The sequence below is a fragment of the Rhipicephalus sanguineus genome, chromosome 5 (genome assembly GCF_013339695.2).
Source record: "Rhipicephalus sanguineus isolate Rsan-2018 chromosome 5, BIME_Rsan_1.4, whole genome shotgun sequence".
NCBI classification, from domain to species: Eukaryota; Metazoa; Arthropoda; class Arachnida; order Ixodida; family Ixodidae; genus Rhipicephalus; species Rhipicephalus sanguineus.
The window spans coordinates 46,181,924-46,209,873 of record NC_051180.1 but is presented as its reverse complement, the minus strand read 5'-3'; the positions used below and the strand labels follow the sequence as shown (position 1 = coordinate 46,209,873).

General features: G+C 45.3%; 1 protein-coding gene across 1 annotated transcript; it reads right to left on the bottom strand.

The window, feature by feature from the left end:
- Positions 1–847: 847 nt before the first annotated feature.
- LOC119393574 (uncharacterized) lies at positions 848–27,950 on the bottom strand. Its single transcript, XM_049415926.1, has 13 exons — positions 27,656–27,950; positions 20,382–20,462; positions 19,419–19,511; positions 17,906–18,153; positions 11,224–11,353; positions 8,047–8,173; positions 6,815–7,013; positions 5,752–5,896; positions 4,763–4,876; positions 3,459–3,603; positions 2,873–2,958; positions 2,454–2,550; positions 848–1,029 (listed from the first exon to the last, which is right to left on the bottom strand). Exons 2-13 carry the CDS (start codon positions 20,427–20,429, stop codon positions 872–874), a joined length of 1,590 nt encoding a protein of 529 aa, XP_049271883.1. The 5' UTR covers positions 20,430–20,462; positions 27,656–27,950; the 3' UTR covers positions 848–871.

Genomic DNA, 27,950 nt, shown 5'->3' with positions numbered 1-27,950 from the left:
GCCATCTAGAATTTAAGCTTAAGGTGATTGGACATGGTGATTAGTTAATGTGATGCAACCCTCAGCACGTCATTCTCGAGATTTCTTAGCGTGCCTCAGTAATTCGCAGGGGCCAGTGAATCTCTGATTTCAACCAAGGGCCGACCTAAGCTGGGCTAGGTCATAGCCTGGGAAATGAAGTCAAGCGAGTTTCGAGATCAAAGACGTCAGTCTTTGCTAGGATTTTTGTGAACACCGACTCGTTTTTCAAGCGTCGAATTCCGCTCATAGGCTGCTCTAGATCTACACCATGTGGAAAGAGGCCTTTTATTCAGCCCAGAATTTCCCTGTGGTAAGCCTCCTGTAAAGCGTGCTTTCCAAGAGCACAGTTGTGCTGACATGCGTTGCTCACCATTAGTCTGCATGATAATCCATAACCTGTCGTTGTAATTAAGCTTTTACAGGTCGCTCCTGGTGTCAGTACAAAGTCCCTACACCATACGTTACTGTCAGGACAGCCAAATGTATGCACAGAATGGAAAGCGATAATATAAAATCTTACATATGCGTGAGGGTGTCAAGTGCAGCACTTGATTGAAAGGTGATTGGCAGTTCCCAGGCCCACTCGGACTTGTTGACATTGTTTTATCTCGTATTTGTCGGCGACACCTCAGGTACATTCATGGTCACGTCGAGTCTCTGCTAACACCACGTGCTTTAACTTGCTTCGCTACAGCTCTGTTACGTAACAGGTAACAATTCTTGTCAGTGTTTCACACTGCAATCGATATCACAGAACAGGGGAGAAATAAGCGTCATAAAGTGAACAAAAACCTCGACCTCTCTTTACCTTCACCAGCAACTTGAGAACAACAGCGGATCTTGGCATTGGTCATTCTTCTCGAGCGTGCGACATTGTGCTTTTCCGGTGGCGACGTGCTTCTAGCTTTCGCTGAAGTGCTTTGCTCAGTCTTGCCTGACGGAGTTCTTGCACTCTCTTGAGCACCTTCATTTGCTCGTTGTGTTGGTAGCGCAGCTCTGCCACTTTGCCTATATTTGGTCAATGAGAACAGAATTTTACATTAGTCGACAGCAGCATGGTGCATCCAATGAGTAATGATCTTTTTGGGTCGCACAAAGTTGGCGTTTGTCTCCGAAGTTCAGGTAACTATGATTGATCAAGCTTCAGCATCTACACTGCAGTCCAGGTGTATTTGCTTTTGACAACTTCTTCTCTGAGGAGTGGCAGACGAGAGACGTGCTCTCCAGGTTGTCATCCATCGCCTTGATTAAATTACGTCCATCCCCACTTAAAGCTGTGGTTTCAAACTAATCATTACGTTCAAATGTAAAGCGCTGGCGCCTACGCTTTTCCGTTTGCCTCGTTGTATTACGACATGCAACGTTAAATCGGTCCTGAACCACCCCTCGGCATTGGTGAAAAAACACGTTCTGCGAACAGCAAACGCTGCTGTGAACAGTTGAGCCAAATTTTGTAGTCGTACGTGGCACGTAGAGTTTACAAGCGGAGCACGAAGTTGCCACTTTTTCCTGTGCCCTCCGTTCAAACAGAAGGCGCGTCCTCACTCACTCCGGTGGATGGAGCGCCAGCTATATGTCGTCAAACAGCGGATGGCTGCTATTGGCTGATAGCTGACATCAGGAACGATGTTTGGATCATATGCGCTTCTCTCCACGGGTAGTTGCCACGTACCGGCGCCGCGCTCGATAGTGGGCTAAAATTACACAGTAGCAATACTAGCGCGCCTGGAATCACAACGGTAGGAAGGGATCGCGTTTCATGACGCGCGCTCGAGGTCGTGACGCACGCTGACGTAGCTTCTTTCCCCCATGTAAGCCCACCTTCTGTAGCTTCCAGCGCGCTCGTCGGCACGAGAGAAGAGAGAAAGTGCTTAAAGCATGCGAGAAATCCCTGCAACTCCCTTCGTTTTGACGGATTCGAGAAATTTTTGCGGCAATCGAATCGCAAGGTGATAAACTCCAATGCTGAGGTCATTTGATGATTACTTTGAAAAATGGTCCAGGGCCCCTTTAACGCTATAGTTTTGGTGAAAACATTCTGAAATTGCAACGAGGTATTGTGGGACTCTGAGTCTTTGCGTGCACGAAATTGAAGCTATACCCATAATCTACTTATCTTTGATGGCCTGAAGTGTCCCTGTACGTCGCAAAATCTCAGAAATTTTAAGCAATGGTAATTAACGAACGCGCTATACTCAATCCAGGGGCGGATCCAGGTGCCAACTTTGGAGGGGGGGGGGGGTTCCTTCACCTGACAGGGGGGACGGCAAGATTCTCCTTCCCTCTTTTGTCTAATGGATAAAGGAGGTGAGCGACAGGCACTGCAGGCCGGGGGGGGGGGGGGGGGGACTGACATAGGCTTTGGGGGGGGGGGGGGCGATCGCCCCTATCGCCCCCCCCTCTGGATCCCCCACTGACTCGACCTAACCTACCAAATATCTTTTCCGTGGGAGGCAGCGGAGCGAGATCAGACATTGGCACCGGCGTTGGCAGCGTTGTCCGGCCGACGTCTGGAGTCACGATTGAGCTCTGTCGGAATAAAAATTCGGCAGGTGTTACACTTGTAACACATGAAGGCGAAAGCCTGGCTGCACACATGTAACACAAATGAGCCATAACGAGCAAGTACATATATTTTGCTGCAATGAAATGCTTCCTCCATTTGCCTGCAAAGCTTCGCTATGCAATAATGTTGCTGGGCGTACTGAAATCCCCAGATGGTAAAAATTAACCAAACTAAAGTTCTAGCTCATCGGCATCACTTACGGCCATGTATTCGTGTACCTTGATATTTGACACCAGAGCTAACTGAAGTAAAACCTAGATGAAAGCCTAGATAAAATGTACGCACCCTACTCAGTGCCCTTTCGGCGTAAAACAGCTGCGCAGTGTCGTCATCTTGGAATGTGTCCGTATCAGCATCCATGTTGTAATCGACTGAAAAGAAGAAAAGACATATATTGCAGTTGGAATTCAAGGCTGGAAAGCATTACCGTTTTTTAATAAACCTTCGTGAAAAAACAAAGAAAAAAAGAAAGAAAGCTTGGGATATGTCACCGCTTGTGAACCATTGAACCGAATATCTGCAGCTCTACTGCATACGTTTAGACAGAGATTTTTAGCACCCAAACAACTGGTCATTCTCTTTCTCTGCACTGCACATAAAGCATGTGCCACATGACACATGACTGTGGATGTTAGCAAACAGTCGAAAGCTTCTGAAAAGCTTGGAGGAGGGGTCCAATTTTTTTTAGTTCGTACTTCTATTTATACACGCGCAACTACAACACACGCACATCCATATATTCCCCCACCCACCCGAAATAAACTCTTAACTACGTAAACAACGCTTAAGTATAACTTCCTTGCCTTTTCATTACTGCTGCTCTTAGTCCTCTTTTTGAGGTGAACCTTCTTCAGATATTGAATCCACTTACCGCCGTCAAGCTTGATTTCCTTGCCCGTAGTGCTTTTGATTGAATCCTTTATGAGCCGTATCCTCTCCTTTCGCAGCAGCGCGGATTTTTCTCGACACCGCTCCTCTAGAATGCCGAGGTCGTGGTATATTATGTTGTTTATCACCTGCAAAAAAGTATGGCAGTAATGAACTCAAGATGTCTTTTTTTTCCTGCTTTCCTTCTATTGCGTAAACCCAGGTGCCTTAACTTCGATCTTACTCTCTTTCAATTACATCGGTGCTGCAACAATGACACACATAGTCAGCGTATCGCAATACACTTTAACCCCATTATTACAAAGTCGCATCTGATACAAAAATAACTTTGTTATATCCGAAAATTCGTTATAAACATGCATTCATAACACTATCCATGACAGAACAATTTTTTCGTTTACTTCGTTATAACCGATAATTCGTTATATCCGATTTCGTTATATCGAGGTGTGAGTGTATCTATATTATCCTGTCCTTATCCGTGTATCATATTCATGATAACCTTGCTGTATGATGATCTGTACTACTTTAGCAAGTATACATACATCCGAGAAGCTAGAGCTTGGTGGCAGTCACTGCATCCTTCCAAAGTGATATTGCTTTATTAAAATATTGGGGGGTTTGTTAGTGCACTGTAGAATTAACTAATCTCACTCTAATACTCCTTTTCCATTGCTTCTCCCGTCGAAATGTCTCATCCTCGCAGCTGGTGACGATATGGCGAAGGAGAGAGTAGAACCACTTTCTGGCTGTTCTTAATTGGAGATTCCCTGCTTTGTTGAGCGCAACAATATTCGGCTCACGTGTTCGCAGGAGACTTTTATGTATTAGAAAATAACGTCGATAATTTATTATCCTAGACTGCGATCCCACCGACAAATATCGCAAGAAGCAGCGTTGTTGAACGTCAACACTCCGACTCGTCGTTTTTTGGAGAACGAGCAGCTCTTCGCACCGTGGGTGCTGTAGAGATTAGTGGCCACCACCATTCTTATACATTAGTGGTCACCATTCTTAGAGATTAGTGGTCACCGTTCTTACATTTTACAGTATTATCATTACCTTTTGTTTTCACATGTCACATCTCTTCTCGCAAACCTTACTCGGTCATGCGTATTTGATACTACTGGAAATGATCATATGACCTTAATTAATACATAAAAAATAACATCTGCGCGGCCATGTCCGCGTTTCACATGCGCATTTCAAGGAACGAGTGGTGTCGCCATGTTCAGATTGGTTACACAGTGAAAAATATTCGGCGCTTGGCAACTCAGTTGTGCTCACCATTTCTAGCCATTGCTTGAGAGCTCCTGCTCTCCTGTATGCGCTATTGTAGCAATTAAAGGCGTGCTCTCGTCTTTCCGGCGCCTTCATGTCTGTGAAGATATAGGTGACGGCCTGCAAGATGAAAAGAAAAATGTGGTGTTACGAGGCGTCTTTGCATAAGAGCGTTCAACGTAGCAAAACATTGGAGCGCGACATACTGGGCGGGTAGACATACTTTTTTTGAGAGCCTTGAATTTATGTAATATACATGCTTCTATATTATTCCTGTTATCTGTGACAGTTTAGTGTTGGTGCGGGGTAACGATCTCCGTATTCCTTTCAAAACAACAAAAGTCGCACTTACGCCCAAAAGGCAAATCATTGATAGCGATAGCAAGAAGTACGGCATAGTTCCACGAAGTATTAGTTTCATCGGCAGTGCAGATTGTATAGTAAACGGTCGCTCACCTTACACACGATACACCAAGTATGCCTACGAATGATCTGCATCGATTGAAGGTGTCCTATGCGTAAAATTGCAATCTTTAACTCTCTACAGCCATGCATCGCTGCAAATGTATAGATTACGTGGCAAATAAGGTGCGCGAAACGAACACATCGCGCATATCAATTCGACCGAATATACGCATAGGCGAACGCCTTGCGAAAAGAGAGAGCAAAAAAATTATGAAAAGTGATCTTCGCGTTCTACTATACGCCGGTTTCGGCCTCTCTATGACAAGCATCCAGGTCCCATCCATCACGGTGTCGTGATATGGGCTCGTCACGTGCTTTTTTCATCGCAACTCTAGATGCAGTGCGCTCGGCCGAGCCGTACAGGACATCGTTCGATATGCGACTTCAATTTGTCTCGTTCGGATATGCAAATAGTGAGCACGTGTTGTGCTTGCGGATTTCTTGGCGACGGTACGGAGGCAGCATCCCTATGTGATCGTGGTGTAGCCTTGATTTTGCTGCTGCAGAAACATCTAGCGTAGGAAACATACCTTGTAGACGGTCTCTATCTCGCTGGGGTTGCAGTAAGGGAACTCAATGTTTTTTAGATAACGCTGAGCCCCTTGCAAGTTTTGTAAGGCAGCACTGAGGTTGTTCCTGGTTTCGGCTGCACAGTAGTACCGCATCTTCTCGTCGCTATAAAGATAAAGAAATGAAAGGATTAAATGTAATAAGTCTATAGATTACGGTAGCGGCGAGCTGTAAGTAAAGAAAAAAAAAACATACGATACAAAATTACTATTCACTGCATCGTCAATTAGCCAGAGCAAACGAGATAAAATAGTATCTCCTGCAGCAGAAATGGTGCTAATGGAACTGATCAATAAAATGTCGTACTAATTACAAGTTTTAGGTCTGATTAGAATTAACTGCAAGTTTATCGTGCTGACTTCTTTTCTCGTCTTGTCAGGAACAAGTTGATGTTACGCTAAAGAAATCGTACCATACAATGACAGCCATTCCCAGGGTTGTATTCCTGCTTAAGTCTTCCGAATGCCATTTTATCTATGTTGGTTTGTGCTAACGTCAGGTTCTTCTGGAAACAGCTCGAGTTCGCAAGTACGCTCAATCATTAATTTTAACATTTTTGTCTTAATATTTACCTAAACATGCGTGGAAAGGCAATTACTTGCCGGTTGCTATGACTGTTTTTACAAATATCTGGCTGTCTTGTCAGAAGACGTAGTTCATCAGTACTGCACCTCGTGGACACCTCGGCCTTCTTCTATGTAAGGTTATCGAATGGCTCACGGTCGGGGGCATAGCCAGAAACATTTTTCGGGGGGAGGTGGGCGGTAGGAGGGTGATTCCGACCATACTTTATTATATTCGTGCGTGTGTTTGTATTTGCGTGTACATACACATATGCAAAATTCAAAAATTTCGGGGGGAGCGAAGGTTTGAACCCCCACCCCCCCAACCTCTTCACTCGTTTTGACGCCGCCGACGTCTACGAGGCATCTAAGGCGTTTTAAGAGGCATCTAAGGCTTTCGCCTTAATACAGATTACAAAACCGCATTAAATTAAAGCCTTAAGCCTCGCGGCAAACGTGCCTTTCAGGGACGGTGTCGAGGTCCTTCCATTTTTTGAGTGCCCTGGAGAACTGGGAGCACGCCTGACGCACCATGAGCAGTGCTTGTGACCACTTGAAGTGCGTCAGGTCCACCTGCTGCTTGCAGATGTTCAGCTTCTCGAGGTCCAGGGCAAGCTGGCATTCCAGCTCGCTCCCGGAAGTCTTCGAGATGATGGTGTCTGCGTCAAGAGGAATGATGGGCACAAGAAGAGAAAAAAATTCAGCCAGTTCCATGCTGTGAAAAATCCATTATGTAACTGCGCAAAAAAACGGACGGTAACACAAGAGGAGAGGAAAGCACAAACAGGCGCAGTACTATCAACTGAAGCTTCATTGCAAGAACAAGGCAATATAAAAACATGATTAAAAGCAGGAAAGGGCAAAGGGGGAGGAGAAAAAGACAAGAGGGACCCATATCAACAAAAACCCAGGGCACATAAACCATCTCCTCTTGTGTTACCGTCCGTTTTTTGCGCAGTTACATAATGGATCATTACCAACTCGCCCAACTTACCACTCTTCTGTGAAAAATGTCGCACAGCGAAGCATTAAGCACGCGCGTGTATGTGATTGGATAGCGAGATCACGCGCATCATCACCATTATCATTTTGAGCATAATCATCATCATAATTTAGCGTTATTATCATTTAGATACCATCATCATGGATGGATGGATGGATGCTATGAGCGTCCCCTTTATAACGGGGCGGTGACATGTCTGCCACCAGGCTCGAAGAAAAAAAAAAAATCTTCCATGATGGGCACGATCGCGAGTCATCGTCATCATCATGAGCGCCCCTAGCGGTGAGGCAGGGAACGGACCCCTGCGTGACACCGGGCATACATGCAGGCGGCGCAGGCTCGACACAAAGACAGCTCCGATATTAAAGAATAGACAGACAGTGGGCATGCTCGCACTTGATCTCACTTATTTGGTAGGAAAGATATTAAATTACACGCCAACATAGATCGAAACAATTTATCGTCTTCATGTTTCAAGGTATTCACGCAATGCTAAAGTGTTCCCGTGCGGAGGTACTAGCTGTGAAAGCTCGGCTGTAAGAGATTTCTGGATTTGTATTTCATTTACGCGTGCCTGAAGGCCTGTCGCTGATTCTAATCTATTTCCCGTAACCAACTTGCTCTTTTTAATTGCCATTGGTTGGCCTATTTTACAAAATCCATCTTCAACAGCACTCGAATTGACATACCTAAAAGGTTGTCTCTGTCTTGGTACAGTTGCGCGAGTTCTTCGCAGTCATTTGAAAGCTCTTGAACTTCTTTTCGTATGACTTCAATTTGCTTTTCCGTCGCTTTAAGCTCGTTGTTGCAGACTTCCTGAGATAAAAAAGAAAGGAAGAGAATAAGATGACGCAATCAAATGACATAGCACGACTGTATCGACGTCAGTCAGAAGTCACAGAGTAGTTAATTTCATACTAAAACGAAATCTGTTGATTAGTCGCGTCATATTTTATGCGAGATTAGACAGCTGGTTTGCGAGTTTACTTTGGTTGGGCGGAAATAAGAGTCATCGATAACTATCCTATTTTCTACACGAAGCCTTCTAAGTTGCATGTGGATTTTCCAACTTGTGTTCTAGACTGCGTGTCGATTCTGGCCCTCTGCACGTTGCATGATGTCGCACAGTAAGGTACAACTGGTTTTCTCGTTCGTGTAATCCGTAATCCATACATAGTCATGCAAATCACAAATGGAAATATGTACGTTGGGATTTGTGTGAACTTGCCCCAAATATTGATAGCTGAGGTGATCACTGTAGACAGATTCGATAACTGCCATTAACAAAACAGAATATCTCATGATTCTGCAGTATCGACTGAAATACGCACTGAAAATGTTAACCCTTCTTTCTTCAAGAATCAAAACACTGATTTTATTCTTGAACGAATTGGCAAACGCACTTAAAGTTGTTGCTTCATGCTTTCCAGGATCATTACTGTGGTCCTCTCTCTCTCTTAGCCCTCTTCTTTTTTCGTTCTTTTGTTTGAATCTTTTCGTACTTTTAGCTGACCTGTGCTCATAATCGATTATTTCGTTATATACTCTTATACCTGTTATACTTTGCTCGACTCTATGTCCGAATTTTTTCCTGTGGATCTCGACAGGAGATGGAAGCTGTCTTACCTTAGAAAGAACCTGTCAACTTCTAGTGCCTACCGGAGCTGGTGCTTCACTGCATACGTATGCTGGCGCTTTCTCCAATAAAATACACATCTTTCGCGAGAGTTCCATTTCCCAAGACCTCGCAACGCAATGCGGAGGTAAATTCAGGCGCGAGTGAGATGGAACCCTTCCAAACATGGGGTTGGTACCTTCCAAAGCGCGGTGAGTTTTCTTTTCTGTGTTACTCTTTTCTTGTTTCGATGGGCTTCGGTGAGATGCACGCGCGTGCGGTCACGCAATACCGTCAGCGCGCGGAAAAGTAAGAAAGAAGAACTGCACGAACATGAGCCGCATTTTACAAGGTAACTGGTGTTTGAAATCAACATGCGCGTATGAAAGCAACACGGTGGCGTGGCCGTGTGAAGCACTCTCCGTCATGATGGCATTGACTGCTACCTCATCGTGTGAACGCAGCAATTTCATAGCTACGATTGCTATACACTCGACGTGACCGATAGAACTCACTATATGCTACGCGAAGGTGAGATTTTTTCGGAATATTTTAAGCAGTTTATACACACAAAAAAAGCACTAAAGTGATGCGACGTTTATGCGGAAAGTTTGGATATGGAGATCGTGATGAACTAGCCAGGTCTCAACATATACGCCTCTATATATATATATATCTATTCGCGCCATTGATTCGCCTGCCAAATAAACTTACAAGAAGCAGTTTGAGTTGGCCTCGCTACCGTGGGCTGGCGGGGACAATAAACGTTCATGCCGAGAAGTACGGCAATTAATTTGATACGTGGGCCGTGAGATTGGTATGGCAAATGGCTGAACATCAACTGATGATATTAGTCCGATTAAGTGGAAAAGTACACGATTAATTAATCAATTAGGTGCCTTCGTAATTTTACGACTGTGAGCAAAAAGAAAGGGAGAAACAAGACCGAAAAGAACTGGGGACCATAAACGCAAAGAAAGGTTGCGGAGCTCGAATCGATAGTTTGAGCAGCACCTTGCGTGAGTGGTTTTCGAGGTTGGGAACTACTTATCAGAATTCACGCCAGACGCGCTGGTGTTGGGTCGCGTGTTCCGTCTTGGTCGCGTGGTGTTGGGTTTTTCCAGAAATGGCGCGAAGTGCAGCGTGCACGTATTGATTAGAACCTGAGGCATTTACAGGTGTATCGTTAATCGTAATGGCGTGACTCAATATGCCCTTCGCTTTCTCGCTGTAGATCCAGATCGAACACTGATCGAAGGAGGAGCGTCGGTGGCCGACGCTGGCATTATTTTGTTCGCGACCTCAACCGATCAATCGCACGAATAACTAACGACAATTGGAGCATTCATCGAATAATCGAGTCATTCGGCCAGCCCTGTCGTGTGCGATATCTTAGAAAATATGCTTTTCTGTTTGTAAAAGTGAAACTCAGTGCCACCTGTAGGCCAGCAATGTCCAACACGCGGGTGCTTAAGCGCAACACGTGAGCCTTGCCAAACAACTCTCTATTATACCAGGGAAATTTATCGTCGTCATATTTAAGTGTTTCTTGTTTCATATCGTGGATTCATGGGAGCATTTAATTGCCCAGCTAGAAAATAAAAGCAAACAGCCGCCAATTCTAAGACTCGGCGACAGATAGAGGGGGAGAGAGAGAGGGGCAGTGAAGGCAGGGGAAAAAGTAACTCGTAATTAAACAAAGACAGTTTTGACGCCAGGGTTGCCAAGGTACCAGGGCTTTGTCGTCGCATGACGTTATCTTATTCACCACGATACTGAGGCATTTGCCAAATGTGCGAACACAATGCCGCGGGACGTACACAGTACATATGTACCGTCAGTAAATGAAATAATCAAACTGGCCAATTCTAACCAAGAAAGAAAAATTTATAATTTGGTGGGTAGGATGTGCCATCTGAGCGATAAGCTTGGATGTACGTGTGCGCTCTGTCGCATATTGCCATCTCTTTTCTTCAAGTATTCTGCGCAGTAAAAAAGATTTTCCTTGTCATCTATGTGTGATCGTAATAAACTTCGACGTCCCTTATACTTTTTTGTAAGGAGTAATGAAAGTTCGAATTTTTGTTGTTGTTGTTGTTGTTGTTGTTGTAAAATACATCAATAAAACTCCCGCATTTATGTATTCTCGTTCTTGTTCAATGTATCAGCAATAGTCGTTTTCATATGAATTCACGGGCATGGATGTTGGCTAAAGCGGAGATTAGGGAAGCTTTCAAGGTGCCTCCATTACCATTCTGTTTACGTCGTCCAGGTACTCCTCTTGGTCCGGATGTAGCGCGCCGTCACCTTCCTTTTGCCGCAGCAGCTCGTTTCTCACTGTCACGGCTTCGCCGTCGTTGAAGAGGCTATTCACCGCCGCCCTGTAATAAACGTTCGCAGGATGTGTTGTGTGCTCTTTGTACGAGTTGAAGAAGATAGACGACGGAAAGACGTGGACTTTTAGTATGGCGGAAGATTAGGGTGGCGCTATTGTATTAATTGTGAAATCTCGAAAATACATTAATATTCCACGCGAGGCTCTCAAGCCCGCAGGTCCTACACAATCATTTGCACCTTCCCGCGTTAACATCACCATATGACGTCTATCTTTTTCTGAAGAAAAACGGCAAAAAAAAAGCGTAGACAAGAAAGAGAGGGAAGACACACAGCGCTGCACTCACAGATGAAAGTTTCCGGTCAGAAAATAAATGCGTACCAACTAGCCCAAGTTATCATTTTGTTACAATATATTTCTCTATTTTTGTCATTAATGTTGATTAATATTCATACACTTGCGGCACCCTCAGACCTCTAAAAAATATATTTTTCTCGTCGACGAGGAATTTAAGGTGCACTGCCACCGTCGTCAGTTCTTTCTCTTTTTTTCGTGCTTCGTATTTTTTTTTTCGTAAAAACTTCGTTCGCGGACGACAGCGGCATGCATGTAATTTAACAAGTGAAATATACATATTTAAGCTATCTTGTTGTGCAGTTAAATTGGATAATATATAGAGAGCCATGAGCTGCAATTCGTCTCCCGCGTTACTCATCAATGCAATGTCATCAGCGAATCGTAGGTTACTGAGATACTCTCAATTAACTCTTATCCCTAACTCTTCCCAATCTAGGTCCCTGAAAACCTCCTGTAAACACGCGGTGAATAACATTGGAGAGATCGTGTCTCCCTGCCGTACGCCCTTCTTTATTGGGATTCTGTCGCTTTCTTTATGGAGGACTATAGTGGATACGGAAAGTAGAAGAGTAGGTCTGAAAATTAATATGCATAAAACTAAAGTAATGTGGAACAATCTTGGCAGAGAACAGCGCTTTGCGATAGGTGGCGAGACACTGGAAGTTGTAAAGGAGTATGTCTACTTAGGACAGGTAGTAACCGCGGAGCCGAACCATGAGAGTGAAATAACTAGAAGAATAAGGATGAGATGGGGCTCATTCGGCAAGCATTATCAAATCATGAATGATAGTCTACCACTCCCTCAAGAAGAAGGTATATAACAGGTGCATCTTACCGGTACTTACCTACGGAGCTGAAACCTGTAGGCTTACAGAGAGGGTTCAACTTAAATTGAGGACGACGCAGCGAGCGATGGAAAGGAACATGATAGGTGTAACCTTAAGAGACAGGAAGAGAGCAGAGTGGGTCAGGGAACAAACGGGGGTTAAGGACATCATAGTTGAAATCAAGAAGAAGAAAACGCCAGGCCTGCGCTGAAACCGCAGCACAGTCACAGCGAAAGCTGGAAGAGCGGCGTTTCTAGAGCCCGTTAAGCTCTCTTGGGGCTACAATACAAGTACACTAGAAAGGTACCCACTACGCCACAAATCAAAATTTTTGTGAAGTTGGGAAGCACCCACTAAGCCATTATTCGTCATTCTATGGAGAAGCGAGGCACCAGCAACACGTCTGTAAGGCATTATGTGCACTTTGTTGACGTGACGACTGATGACGATGAAGAATTATGGCTCAGCCCTTTGTAATGGGTTGGAATCTTTAAACGGCCCACCAGTTATGTAATTTGCATTGGGTGACGCCCGGTCGCTATTTCCCTCTCCCGTCATGCTGTATACGTTGACGTGGAAGAGTGACGGGGGGGGGGGGGGCGAAGAACTTTATTGAGACCCCGAGGTAATGGATCATGCGCTTATGGGCTTCCTTGGCAACCAATACAAGTCCACTTGCGAGGAACCCACTACGCTATAAATCATTGTAATCTTACTGAGACCCCGAGGAAGTGGATCATGCGCTTATGGGCTTCCTTGGCAACCAATACAAGTGCACTTGCGAGGAACCCACTACGCTATAAATCATTGTAATTTTTTAGAAGTAGGGCAGCAGGCACTGTGCCATTTTTCGTCATTCTACAGAGAGCGTTGGTACCTGCTAAACGCATGTAAGGGATTATGCGCACTTTGTTGATTCTGCGCCTGATGACGATGAAGAATTATGGCAGAGCCCTTTTGTAATGGGTTGGAAGCATTCAACAACCTGCTCGTTGCGCAATTCGCAATTGTTTGACGCCTGGTTACAGAATTCGCGTTGTGCGACGCTTGGTGCTTATTTTAATCTTCTACCACGCTATATTGCATATGCTAATGTGGTTCCTTCCCGACATGAAGCCTGTATAGGACCTTTTTGCAAAGCAGTTTCAAGCACCGGCATGGCTCAGAGGTTGAATACTGGGCTCCCACGCAGTGGGCCCAGGTTCGAACCTCGTTCCATCCTGGAATTTTTTTCTTATTTAGTTTTTTTTTTCTTATTTCGAGCGATACTGGTTACGGACACCGGCGGCGGCGGCGGCGGCGGCAGCGGACAACTACGGCGCCAAAAACGGCCGGAGAAATGATCTCATAACAGCTTTCGCTGTAAAATGGATATGGGCCGGGCACGTAGCACGTCGGCAGGATAACCGGTGGTCATTAAGGGTAACTGACTGGATTCCAAGAGATGGCAAACGCGTGAGGGGGAGACAAAAAATTAGGTGGGTAGATGAGATTAAGAAGTTTGCAGGTATTAGGTGGCAGCAGAAAGCACAGGACCGGATTGATTGGCGGAACATGGGAGAGGCCCTTGCCCTGCAGTGGGCGTAGACAGGCTGATGATGATGATGATGATGATGGAGAGCCAGAAACGCGGCCCTCACTTCCGAATGGCTTATTTCTTTCGGAACAGAAGCAGTCATGCGAACAAGTGCAATCAACCAATCTCTTATAACTTTATGCTCCCCTTGAAGCTCTAATGCAGCGTGTAGTCAATATAATCCTTGATGCTTCGACGCATCAAGGATTATAGTTCGTAGGCCCATTGCAGTTCCGCGAGCATGCACTGCCTACGATTGACGCTAATGAAAGTAATCAGCGTCAACTAACGCAAAAAGAAAAGAAACGGGCATCTTTATTGGCAAATCTGTTCTCAAAAAGACTAGAAACACACAACCATAACAGCGACGCGCTATTTATGCATCTCTTAACGTACATTCCAAATTATTCACGGTTGTTTTCTCACGTGCACTGAGGAACGTACGTATACTTTCGCGATTTTATTCCACACTGCTCTCACCAGCAGCGATGGCGCTGTGCTGTAGAGCGCAAGGACACAGGTTCGATTAGCGCTCGGAAAGGCCACATTCAGCTATGGCGATGGAATGCCCAAGTTCTCTAGCGTGCTTCAGGTGCACAGTAAAGAACCTCGTTGGGTTAAACATTAAACCAGGGCTTTCCATCACGTTGGCCGTTACAGACAATTGCGCATCATCAGATTAATCAATCTCAGGATTACTTAGTTCATGTACATCATTCGCTGCACAATTGTCGACAACGTTCACGAAGTTTCGAATGTTTTATGTGTTCATACGCCGAGGCTGCCGAGCTAAAATCTCGGCAACAGCGACAGGTCGACGAAAACAAGCACCGGCAAAATAGTAACATTCGCCGCAACTCATGGCCAGGCCAGGTCAGGTCAGGTCAGCTATTTCTCTAATTGCCCCTTTATCGGGAGTGTTATATAAGGGTGAGATGCAGCTAACGAATAGCTCGACGTAATAACGCAGGTACATTAAATAAAGATAGCTACACATCGCATAATTCATAAACTGCGAAAAGAACGAGACCGAAAAAAGAAGGGACAAAAAAAAAACATGACAGAGCACCGTCCTGTTGTCCCGTCTTTTTCTCGGTATTCGTCTTTTGTGCTGTTTATTAATTATGTTGTCACACCAACTCGCCCAGATGTCCCTACTTTTGGAGTACACTTTACAGACTAAGGACTCAGGGGAATAACGGCGATGTTCATACTTAGGACTGTGCAGCGCTCACAAAAAGGGACAAGGAACAGAAGAAGTGACACAGGACAAGCGCTGATGTTGTTGCCTCGTTTCCCCCTCCTCTCTGCCCTTTCGTAATGAGAGTGCTACAAGTGACAACGTCGCGCCGTGCTGCTTTGTTTGCGGGAAAGCGTGCGTCCACGCGCTCACCGCCTGCCTCTCTCTCGCTTTGCATGGTTTGTGCGTGCGAGGCGTTGCGTGAGAAGGTGTAATGCTGTCGACCGCGGACAAATTATGTGGACACTGCCTGTACGGGCACGGCAGAAAAAGGCGAACACGTGTGCGTGTTAGGATGACGACCCCGTTGTGGTTGTTTTTATACCTCCTGGGTATCCCCGGATATGAATAATAACGCGATCACTGCAGAAATAGGTTGCTGGGCGCGGTTGCACTCCTTCGTTTGGAGACAATGTGGCCTTAATTTATGTAGATACTGATACCTGTGAAACAAATCCGTGTTACCGGTGTATTGTGAGAACAACAGTGACTCGCTATTTACGCATATCTCGTCGTGTTAACACTTGTCCTTAATAAGCTACTTTTACTTGCGTTGATGAAGGTTTGTTTGAGGGAACGTGAAAACAAATTGTCGTAAATCCACCTTCAGAATCTAGGGTAAGCTCAAATCGTGGCCACTTAAATTATTCACGATGCCTAGTGGCCTTTATCATGAAGTCAGCGCAGAAGGCTCCGTACGCACGGGAGATGCTGGATTGGTCTTTCTGAGCACAATTGGAATTTATTCTGCTAACGTGTGCTCGTTCAGTACAGATACTGTGTTTGTTGTTCTTGTTATACAACTAGGTGCTGTTTCCAGTGCCTCTTTTGCTTTCATAAACTGCCACCAGACGCTTTACAAAGGCAGAAATCCTGGGTGATTGGCCTCAAGCATCGTTAGACAACCAAGTTACACGCATCCTCTAATGACTTTTCTATAACCATTAAACTCACAGAAGAACGCTTATGGACATTGTGGTCTTTATTATACTGAGCGTTTGAACTCTCTCATTTAATTTTCTCCTTCTTTCGTTTAATCTCTCCTTCTCTTTCTCCCGTGCTAAGTATAAGCTTCCGGGCGTCCTGGTCAAACTCCTTGCTCTTTCTTCTTTCCTTCTTTCCCATTCATCTAGGTCATGGGAGGGCAAGTTTCATTAGTAGGTTTTTCGGACATTCTGTATATTTGTAGGGTCAGTTTACTCCGCCTTGATTGTCGCAGTCAGGTCAGCGCGACCTAATGGAAGAATCAATACATGGTAAAGTTCTGATAACGTGGTAAGCCGCGACAGGGGCCAGAGAGAGAGAGAGCTGCAATAATAACTTGGACTTCCCTCTTGTCCTATTCCCTCTCTCTTTCTAGCAATGACCAACAGGCGGGTATCGCAGTCACCGTCGCAGAAAATGACGCCGCGTTCGTGCTTATCAGCCGTCCTGAATTCACTAGCCGCGTCGGGGCCGCGCTGTCGTCTCGTCGATTCGAAAGAGAAAGGTATACAGCTTACGCACAAACGCTAGCATGGCCTCCCCCCATAAGCTTTTGCAATAAGTTCGCTAATGGTGACCGAGACCAACCGAGACGCCGTACCAACGAGCGAACGATTATGCGCGCGTACGTATGTATAGCCACGGCGGGCTCGCTTATTCTGTATGCAGGGCTTGCGGCGAACGTTTGCTAAGGAAGACCTCTTTCATCTATAAGATCAATCGCTCACGTTATTTGCGAAGCATATGAGGTCTTTACAGCGAGCTTAGAAGTCAAGCAAAGCAAAGCACAGCAGAGAAAGAAAGAAAGAAAGAAAGAAAGAAAGAAAGAAAGAAAGAAAGAAAGAAAGAAAGAAAGAAAGAAAGAAAGAAAGAAAGAAAGAAAGAAAGAAAGAAAGAAAGAAAGAAAGAAAGAAAGAAAGAAAGAAAGAAAGAAAGAAAGAAAGAAAGAAAGAAAGAAAGAAAGAGAAAACGTGAGTAGACATTGTAATGGAGAAACCAGACTGAACACTGGTCTCTTTGATTGATTGGTTGGTTGGCTGGTCTGCCTACTACATGACTCGTACCAATCGCGCGGAATTGGCCATGACGCGAAGGGAGTAGTCCAGTTGAGGAGAACGATAAGAGGTTTTATAAGATCAAAAGGTAAGATAACACAATGGTCTACGAATTCAGTGATGAGGTCGTCGTCTTGCGTCACGTTGAAATACCCGAACGATTGAGCACGCATTCCTATGACTAACTCTTGCGAAAGGCAACCTTTGTCGTTACCTTCTCTCGTTTTCTACACGGCATTGCTCAATTCGCATATCAGCTTCTTTCTTACGACATGTAGAACGTGTACCTGAACTGCTCCTTTGCACTGTTCTTTGAGCATATAATTTCCACGTACGTCATCCTCATCATGTGGAGCGGGTGACAGACGCTATACTAGCACTGAGAGACAACAGTACCTCGCACCATTCATCAGTGCTGCATCAGAGTGCCGCAGTCAAGACCTCTTCTGGCGCCTTTTCAACTCACCCACTTAACGTCTAAATATTCTCTCTATCTCTCTAGACGCAAATGTCTGTGCTTTAAACACGCCCGGTGCACATTGCTCGTTACACAGCTCACATTTTCTGGGCCAGACGTTGCCGTTCGTTCTCGAGGTTCGTGGCAGCCACTTCCAGCTGGCGCAGCTGGTCAAGCTTGATTTGGTAGCACTGCAGCGTGCGTCGACGCTCCAGTTGGTGGATGCGCCGCTCGTGCTGCACGTACGCGTGAAGGCACTCGACGGCGATGGGGGACTCTTCGGCGTCCGCACGAGGTGATTTGTCGTCCGGCTCCGCGCTGTCCAATTCCTTCGTTTCGGGCTGCGTCATCTGGGGGAGGGGTAAAGTCACCGTGAAGATTTCACAGCCCACAGTATCGAACACTTCGCATACTACTACAAAGCGTCAGTTACTGCGCACGCGCCGCGATGATCTAGTGGTTATGGCGCTTGACTGCTGACCCGAAGGTCAGCAGTCAAGCAGGATAACCACTATACAGAGCACCATAACTATAGCACTTTGCCTCGATGCAGGAAAAATGTTAGAGGTCCGTGTGCTTAGATTTAGGTGCATGTTAAATAATCCCAGGTGGTTGAACTTTCCTGAGCGCTCTACTACGGCGTCTCTCATAATCATATCGTGGTTTTGGGATGTTGAACACCAACAATTATTATTGTTATCATGACGCCTTGTGTTTGTAACGCATGCACCTGTCGTTCGTTTTGTGTTCCTTGGGTGTGGCGCAGTAACTAGGCAAGCAGCGAAGACAAACAGTTAACAACTAGCTCGATTTGTGGACTGGTTGAAAGACAGCCTTGCAAGCTCTTTAATCAATCAATCAATCAATCAATCAATCAATCAATCAATCAATCAATCAATCAATCAATCAATCAATCAATCAATCAATCAATCAATCAGTCAATCAACTTTATTTTTGTCCATTTCAAAAATAGACAAAGGAGCGGCGAACATAAGCTGTCTTTCGACAGCTTGACGAGACCGCGCAGAACCTGCGAGTGAAACACCCGAAAGCGCGCAGAGTAAAGAGTCCTACGTGTGGTCGCTTCCCACTGCGACGACACGCGATTGTTCAGAACTCGATACGAGAACACAATGACCTCTGGCTGTTTGTGAAAGAGAAGAAATACTCGCGTTTACATGAATGCGACTGTAGAGCGTGTCGCATACTTTAGTGTACCGCGGTACTATGCGACATTTACATGTATCGTATCCTTCTGCATTCGGTAAAAAAAAAATTAACTTGTTTTCGGGTATTCGCATACAGCCGCTGAGTGGGGAAGAGTACGCGGCAGAAGCCACCTCACTTTTATTCTCTCCGTGAAAACTATACACCAGCATTTACGCGCATCGAGTGAGTTTTTTATTCTCTCCGTGAAAACTATACACCAGCATTTACGCCCATCAAGTGAGACGACTTGCCCCGTCTCAAACAACGTTCTACTGACGCATCAATGTGGTTCGACTTTCTACCTCATTTCCGCGGTTTACATGAAACGACATACGATGCGCTAAATGCGACGCAATGCGCCACATTCACGATTCGTGAGAGTACCACTTAAAATACATGAACGCACCTGGGATACAACAGTTGTTTCAGTTTGAGGCACGTATGAATTTTGCTGGGGCTTCACCATTTCTGCGACGGTATCCTTGTGAGGGTATGTGACCTAGAATGAAAAACAAATTAATTAGAGATGAAATGTCTGGCAGCGAAGTGTTAATGACAGGCGTTGGGTGTGAGATGAATTTTTGCCGCACTCTGCATCAATATTTTGCCAACCAAATTGCCGTGTTCAACCTGTTCTCCCCCTCTCTCTCTCTTTCAATGCGTTCCTTGCACTATTTAATTGTCCGTCCCTAATGTAAGGTGCGCCATTCCTTATTCTAAAGACAGGTGAAACGTAGTAAAGTCACCATTATATAAAGACTAGATTAATGAAAGTATGTTGCATTTAGAAAAGTAAGCTCAAGATTTAGTGACGCTTACGGAATATGACCCCCTTTCTCCTCTACCATAATGCCGCTTCTTCATTTGACCTGGAGAACATGTTTCGCGTGAAGCCAAAATACTATAGCGAACACACACTAGACGGGACAAAGGCTAGAAATTCATGGCACTTCTAGCGACATGGCGTTGATGTTCTGTGTAATCTGTAGTGTGTGTTCGGTAGTATTATGGATTCATCAAGTCAATACCAACTGACCCAGCTAAATGCATTAACGAATATGTTCCTATAGTGCGACGGTAGCTGCGCCGCCCTTGAGCTACCTTTTTAGCCTGATCTCACGTCTCTGGTCCTTCCAACTTTTTTCTAAGATATGTCGACCACTACGATGACAACGTTACGCGGTTGACATCGACTACCCCATCATTCACCGTCACCGCGTTATTATTTTTTTGTTATCTCACATATCGTTTAGTTCAACAGTTAAAGCTCGAACACAATGCTTCACAGAAGCGGCACACAGACGACACAAACGCGTTTCTCTCAGCACGATGTACAAAGCAAAAAAAAAAAACGCATTCGTTCACTTACGACAACATCCAGCGGAAGCGTTGCATGGCTGCTGCCGCCACAACCCATGCCAGCTTCCTGGCGAATCTCGTTCCGCTAAGCCTGCAGGAGTTTTAGATTGACACCAGTGCTTTACTGAAAAAAACTTCGCAGCTTTGTCTTGTTACTATAAACTGGTTAAAAAGAGTATTGGCAGAATCAGTGACGAGAAATGGAATGGGGAGTGACGAGGGTTAAGCGCGTAAGAAAATACACTAGTACTGGTGTGCTCATTCCTTCAGTATTGTTTATTACTGTTACTGCTCGGCTACTACATATATTAAAGGCGAACGTTCAGCCTCACTTAGTGCAATAGGTTCAGCAAAGCTTTAGAGTTTTCATACCGCAGACCTTCTCACGTTGTTTTCTCACGAAAAGTGGAAACCACAGATTTCTGATGCAATACGTGACATTTACTTCTTTAACGACAACGAGATTAGGTAATAAAAAGGCTATTTATACTAACAGTTGCCACTGTGCACATTATACGAATGTACTGCCTTTCACCCATCTCTTTGGACTTTGGTTACCCCGTACATCGGGCCGGCTAAATTCTGAATAGGACCAGGAAATCAGTGCTAGCTGTTGGACTACGAATATATTGTCCTAGAAAAGTTCACCAACGAAGCAATGGACTGCGGGCGCCTTACCGTAGTAGTGCCTATGGAACAATGTATCATTCATTCATTCATTCATTCATTCATTCATTCATTCATTCATTCATTCATTCATTCATTCATTCATTCATTCATTCATTCATTCATTCAAATCTACTCTCGCAGTTAGAAACAGTGTTAAAGAATTCTTTTGCTCGGTTTAATTCTGTATTGACGCCTGACAACTCTAAAAGTTAAACAAACCACAAATGCGGTCGACCTTGTGCTGGAGGAAGTAACATGTTCTTGTTTTGTTTTCTTGTGCCTTATGCCAACTCCGGCAACTCCGAGCAGTTTTGACGCAAGTTTGAAGTTTGTTCTGTCGAGTTGGTTCGCGAAAGCTTGCGTTGCTCGCCTCGGCATTGATTTCTTCGCAGTGACCTTGCGTGCAGCTTTCTGTGGCAGTCTCAGATCAGTCTGAAGAACAAAAGAGTAAAGGGGGCCCGCCTTAAAAGTGGTCGATCCCACGTTCGGACGAGCACGCCATGCGGTTACAACGACCCGCCGACCTATTTCCTACGCTTCTTGGGATTGCACGTCAGCGCCCATTTGCGCCAGAAGCTCCCAAAGATCGCGTGCCTTCCAGAAAGGTCTCGGTAAAAGAAAAGCCGCGGGGCAGTTCTTAAAACTGGTGTGTGGCACACGACACCTGTTACACTTAACCACTAATAAACCTAACGCTTCGTTCGTTCGGTTTATTGCGGATGCTTCTCGCTGCTCCTTCCGAGGTTTACGAGCGGACTGTCATACAGGCAGCTACGTGAGAATACAGATAGAAAACACATAAGGAGCGAGCAAAAACATAAGCTGTCGCGTTCATGTCATTGCCTTATGTTTTTGTTTTCTTTTATTAAAATGGTTTAAGTTTTGGTATTATTGGCTTGCAGAACCCTGCAGTAACAACGTTTCAAGAGAGTTTGATGAAGCGACCGATTTATATTTAGGTGCACGTTAAAGAACCTCAGGTGTTAGAAATTTCCGGAGCTTCCACTACGGTGTCTCGTAATCATATCGTGGTTTCGGGACGTTAAACCCAACAATCATTATTACATCTATCTCTCTACACATATCTTCTTCTTTCAACTTCCCTTCACCTCTTGCTTTAAAGTGTAGGGTACCAAGCCACATCTTCATTCTTCTTTAATCTCCCTGCCATTCCATTCGCTCACCACTTTCTCTCTCTCTCTTGCTACCGTAAACGATGGAAATTTCGCCACAATTTATATCGCTTCCCGATCCTCCCAAGAATTTACGAGTCTGGCATCGTAGAGGCAAATCTCATTTGCTTGCCGCGTCTAGCCTGAAAAAAAAAAAAAAATGAATCGCTGCTGAAAATGTAAAGAGCGAAACAGTGCCGATGTCATAACGATGACCCAGAGCTGGCTAGCAAGGACAAGGGGACAATGAGGCTCCCGCTGTGTCAAGTATGACCGGTGATCGCTTTCTATACGGGAAACGCCCCTCAGCGGGCCCCTTTTGGCCCGTGTACGTATTGCCATCGACCGGAATACCAAATCTCAGCGAGCATTGTGGCAGGCGGCCATAGAGTGGAGGCAATGGCGCGGATGTGCTGTACGGCGTGGCCCGAGCCCTTGATTAATGGGCCGATATCGCCGCTCCACTCCCTGGCCCGCTTCCGAACCGATGGCCCGGAACTCAGGTCGCTGGCCCCATCTCTTGTCGCCGCCGCTGCTGCCATCGGGACCATAGCGGGCTGCGAGGCACTTGTAGACGCGGAAGGAAGGAAGCAAAAGGAAGTAAGAGGGGCGCACTCACAGGGAAAACCCCCTTCAAATACGTACGAGGGCGCGAGGCGACAACCGCTCGAGGAACCGGGATTGATCATGGTCCAGGGACACGCCGACGTGCTTCTTTGCATTTTCAACGCTCGGGTCACTACGACGACTCATCTACGCAGGTGGAAGCCAAGCGTTCCCTATTTCTTTTTCGACTAGGAGAATTGGGAAAAAGAACGAGAGAGCAAAACCTAATGAAAAAAAAATAATAAGCGAGACGGTGCATAAAGCGGGGCGAAAAGGGTTCCGGAAAAGGAGGAGGGAAAGGGGCAGCTTCTATGCAAATTGAGGGGTTCATTACTCGCTCCTGATGAAGCCGGGAATCCTCGCGGAACACGCCCATTTTTAATGCGTTCGCTTGTACGCGTAGTGCGGTGTGAGAGGTGACCCAAAAATGTGATCGCGTACGTTCTTATCTTGTTTTCATATGTCGTGAAAGCGGACAGGCACGGCGGGCGAGTTGGGGATGACGAGCGAAAAGCCGAGCGTGGCACGCGCACTTGAGAGAGGGTCGAGTGGTCTGCAGAGAGAGTGAGAGAGGGTAGAAGCGGGTCAACGCACGTTTTTTCGAAAAAAAAAAATGGAGTTGAGCCGCGTGATAAAAAGAATTTCCTCCTCACACAAGATACGAGAGAATCGCGTGTAAAAAAGCCGAAGGAAGCGTTGAATAGAACCTCAGTAAGGCACAGACTATGAGGTGCTGCTGAACACGACTGCTGTTCAAGTAGAATAGATAGATAGATAGATAGATAGATAGATAGATAGATAGATAGATAGATAGATAGATAGATAGATAGATAGATAGATAGATAGATAGATAGATAGATAGATAGATAGATAGATAGATAGATAGATAGATAGATAGATAGATAGATAGATAGATAGATAGATAGATAGATAGATAGAAGAAAGAAAGAAGAAAGAAAGAAGAAAGAAAGAAAGAAAGAAAGAATCCGTATACTATAGCGACGGGGTCTACGTAGGCAAACTGGGAAAGAATACCCCAGAAGAGGAGGGGGGGGGAGTTTGCTTTTGTTTTAAAGGTAATTCAGATGTCCTGTGACGACACAAGTCAATTACGCGTTTGAGTACGAAGTTGACGGAAATCGCAGGAAGCTTACAACATTTCAATGCATTCGAGCAACGCCGTAAAGAACTGCATCGATTCGACTGATACAGTGAGACGCCCGGTAAATGAGAGTAATAGGAGAAAATATTTTCGAAGTCGCGCGCCTTAAATTACGCGTTTGTCCGAAGGGGAAGAATTGCTAAATGGCGATTTCGCCACGGCATTTTACTCGGCAATTTTGGTGGTTGATTATAGTCGCTGCACTGTTTACGCGACTGTAAACACATTCGTTCCTCGCAATGGTCACCTGCTATTCGATCAATAAATTTGCGTTTTTCAAGGTGCGCAAGAAGTTCACGCAGCCATCTCGTCTATTTTCGCACGTAAATGCCTTGTCGAAGGTCTTCTGTGACGTCAATAACTTCGTGAAACTCGTTGCACGTTGTATTGCACATTTCACTCTATTCTTCAAAATTTTAACTCGAAAGCGATTACACAAGATAATAATAATAATTTATGGGGTTTAACGTCCCAAAACCATGATATGATTATGAGAGACGCCGTAGTGGAGGGCTCCGGAAATTTTGACCACCTGGACATCAAGCATTTTCGCCTCCATCGAAAATGCGGCCGCCGCGGGCGGGATTCAATCCCGCGACCTGCGGGTTAGCATGTCGAGCACTTTAACCACTAGACCACAGTGGCGGGTGATTACGCAAGATATGTGGACGAAACTGAAATATCATGCCTGCCAAAATTGGCGTTGAAGTAGTATGATCACATTTTGTCCGCCTGCTTTTACTGAAGTTGACAATTAACTTTGTATAAACACTATTCGTATGTCAAAGACGGTGGAAGGGACCCACGAAGTGCGAACTGACATGGATATCCAGCAGGCCCGTAGCCAGGAATTTTTTTCGGAAGGGGGGGGGGGGCGCTTTCTGAAGGCCTTAAAAAACACCTATTTTCATTCATTATTTTCGGTAAAACACCCCCCTCCATCAGAATTCCGGGGGAGGTGGGGGGCAGCCAACCCTCGCCCCTCCCCTGGTTACGGGCCTGCTATCCAGGATGGTCCTTCCTTCGCGCTGCTAAGCTCGAAGACACGGGTTCGATTCCCGTCCACGGTAGCCGCATTTTTGTATGGGTGCAACGCAACACCCATATTTATGTGCTCCAGGTAGTCATAATTGTCCCGGAGTTCGCCCCAGTACGGCGTGTCTCATAATCATATATCGTGGTTTTGGCACGTAAAACCACATAATTGCGATGGTCTTTCCTGTCTGCGTCTGTTTTCTTTTCGTCAACATCAGCGCTCATCTACCTTCAAGTGTGTTCGAGTCCTACGGGGTTGAAAGCTGGAAACCAGGCTTGTTCTTGTCCGTGACTTTCGTTATTATTAGTCGCCTAGCCCCCTGCTCATTTTGAGCATCATCCTCATTATATGAGAAATTAAAACAAGAGTTAACTCACAACTGCTTTTCCACTGTGCACCAAGCTCATGCCGCTATGGTTATATACAGCTTAGAGCTAAACGTGCTAACTATATCGAACTGTAACCTAAGTTTCTTTTCTGAAATACACGAAAGGTGCACGAGTGCTAAGAGCGCGAACTGAAATTCAAGCATAACACATCGTGAACGCAAGACACGTGTTTCTAGACGATCAATTTTACGGATTTTTGCGTGCCCCGTAAGCTATTCTAATGTAGCGTCTTAGCATGTACTTTGAATTTTATATACGTCAGATATAGTGTGCTGTAGCGGACGAATACGGCGTTTAGGGCTCTGCAGATAGTCGTTTCCGCTGCGAGAACCTATAGCTTTCGTATTAAATGAATTTAAAGGAGGAAGAATCGCAGTAGTTCTTTATCTATGCTTTCTTAACTTTTATAAATGAATTATTCTCAATGCAGACTACAAGTAATGCATTTTGCAGCCCTGAAAAGTGTTAAGAAACGTTCACAGCTGAATCTTACACTTACCCGCCAATAATTTTGGAGCTTTGGTCTTCTAACGTCTTTTTTATCACATATTTTAAAAGACGCGCTCCTTTTGGCATGGTAATCGTACCCTAAACTTCTATAATGGAGGTTTTCTATTCCACAGACCTCTGCACTTTATTTTTTTTTCAGTAATGTTTCAAACTTCCTTCGGTATATCGTTTTTATAGTTGGAAACAGCATGGTTAACATTGGGCAACTTTTAATTATTCTCTTATTTTCTTGTCTATCTATGTGAGTGCATATGTGCAATGTGAACTGTAGAGCATCATATTATGCACCGTAATTTGCTAGTACAAATGACAAACTTACTTTTCTTTGCTCGACTGATTTGGGTTCGAAATTGCTATTGCTATTCTCGAAAGAGGCACTCTTTGGGTATTCATCTTGTCAGCAGGGTGGTGTGGCACTCTTGGCAAAGGCGCAATACTTAAGTATAACTGTTCTCCGCACAAACACTCAAAATATATGGAGGGGCGCTCCACTATTGACAGTTGTCAAGATCGTATTGTACTCTCACTACTCACGTGTCATAAGTTGTATCATGTCCCCACTGCTTTAGTACGAGCGTGATTATGGGCACACTAACTGCGCCTATGGCATCACGTAAGCAAACGACCTCCAGCGAAAAATTAAGTAACCAGTAACCATATTTGTGTTGTCCTGTATCAGTGTAGTTCTGTAACGGTAAAGCTAAACATCGTAATGCGAACGCACGACGCATAAGGAGCTCTGGTCTATTTATTCCGATAAGATCTCCTTTGTTAATCAGCGTTAATTTGTCTCACTTATTCCGCAACTGTGTTCATAAATGACACTTTACTGGTTTGCCAATTTCCGAAAACGTCGCATTCACCTCCTTCAGTTTCCCAATTAGATTTCCCAACTATAAAGGTTAAGTTTGGGGCTTGACACGAAGAAAAAAGACACGATATATTTATCAGGCATGCCGTAGTGGCAAACTTCACATTAATTTCAACTAGCTAAAATTCTTTAACACAAACCAACTCTAAGCACACGGATATTTTCGCATTTCCCCCCCCCCCCCCATCAACGTGCGGCGGTCGTGGCTTGGAATCGAACCCGCGTCCCCGAGACATAACATCCTGACGCCGTAGCTGCTAAGCTATACCACGGTGGGTCTTTCCTAACTTCTACAGCGCTCATTTTGTTTTCTTAAAGTTGCCTCAGGTGACCTGCAACTGATTCAGTTTCTTGTCGAAAACGCTATGAATTGCATGGAGTGAACATCATCCCTGAATTGACAGTTGCCCCTTTCTCTTCCTCGTTTAAATGACACGCCTGACACGGCGCTGGTGTAGCGCAGGTCTTCATTTTCTTGTGTATAAGTGAGCAGAACACTACTACTCGATCTGTTCGCCCACTCTGTCGGAACTTGTCACTGGTCGGATGAAATCAACTTGTGTCCGTGGAAAGCTGGTTCAAGTACACATCCTAGAGAGACATTCTTTAATCTAAAACATGCAGTCGTTCTTTAATCTAAAACAAGCAGTCAACTTTCGGTCACAACTGGCCAGTAGTCCGACGGAGATTCTCACTTGCTTGTCACGCGTCATACGGCGTTAATTAGTTTGCGCCTATACGCGTTTGTTCTCTATACGTCAGTGACCAAGACACAGTCGCATTTCGAATGCGTGCCTAGCGACCCGCGCGCCTAGTTGCGCCACTACCGCCGCCAGCAGCGCAACCGCCGCGCGCTGACCACTGCTCACCTTTCGCTCAGAGCGCTACGGGCTCGGCCGGTGGAGTGTCCGGTGCAGGGGAGGGGCGATTCCGGCCGCCGGTCGGTCGCGTGGTGGTTCCGCGCGTCGGCGACATCGAATCGTGAAGCCGCGGCGTCTGCGGACAGTCCCCGCCCGTCGCTTTTGTGTTCCACACGGTCGATATCGTCCGGGCAACAGAGAGCGTCAGTGAAAAGAGAGAGAAAAAAAAGTAAAATTACATACGACGAACACAGTGACTACTATAGTGCGTGTTGGGTTGTGCCCGGCACGTTCACGATAGGGG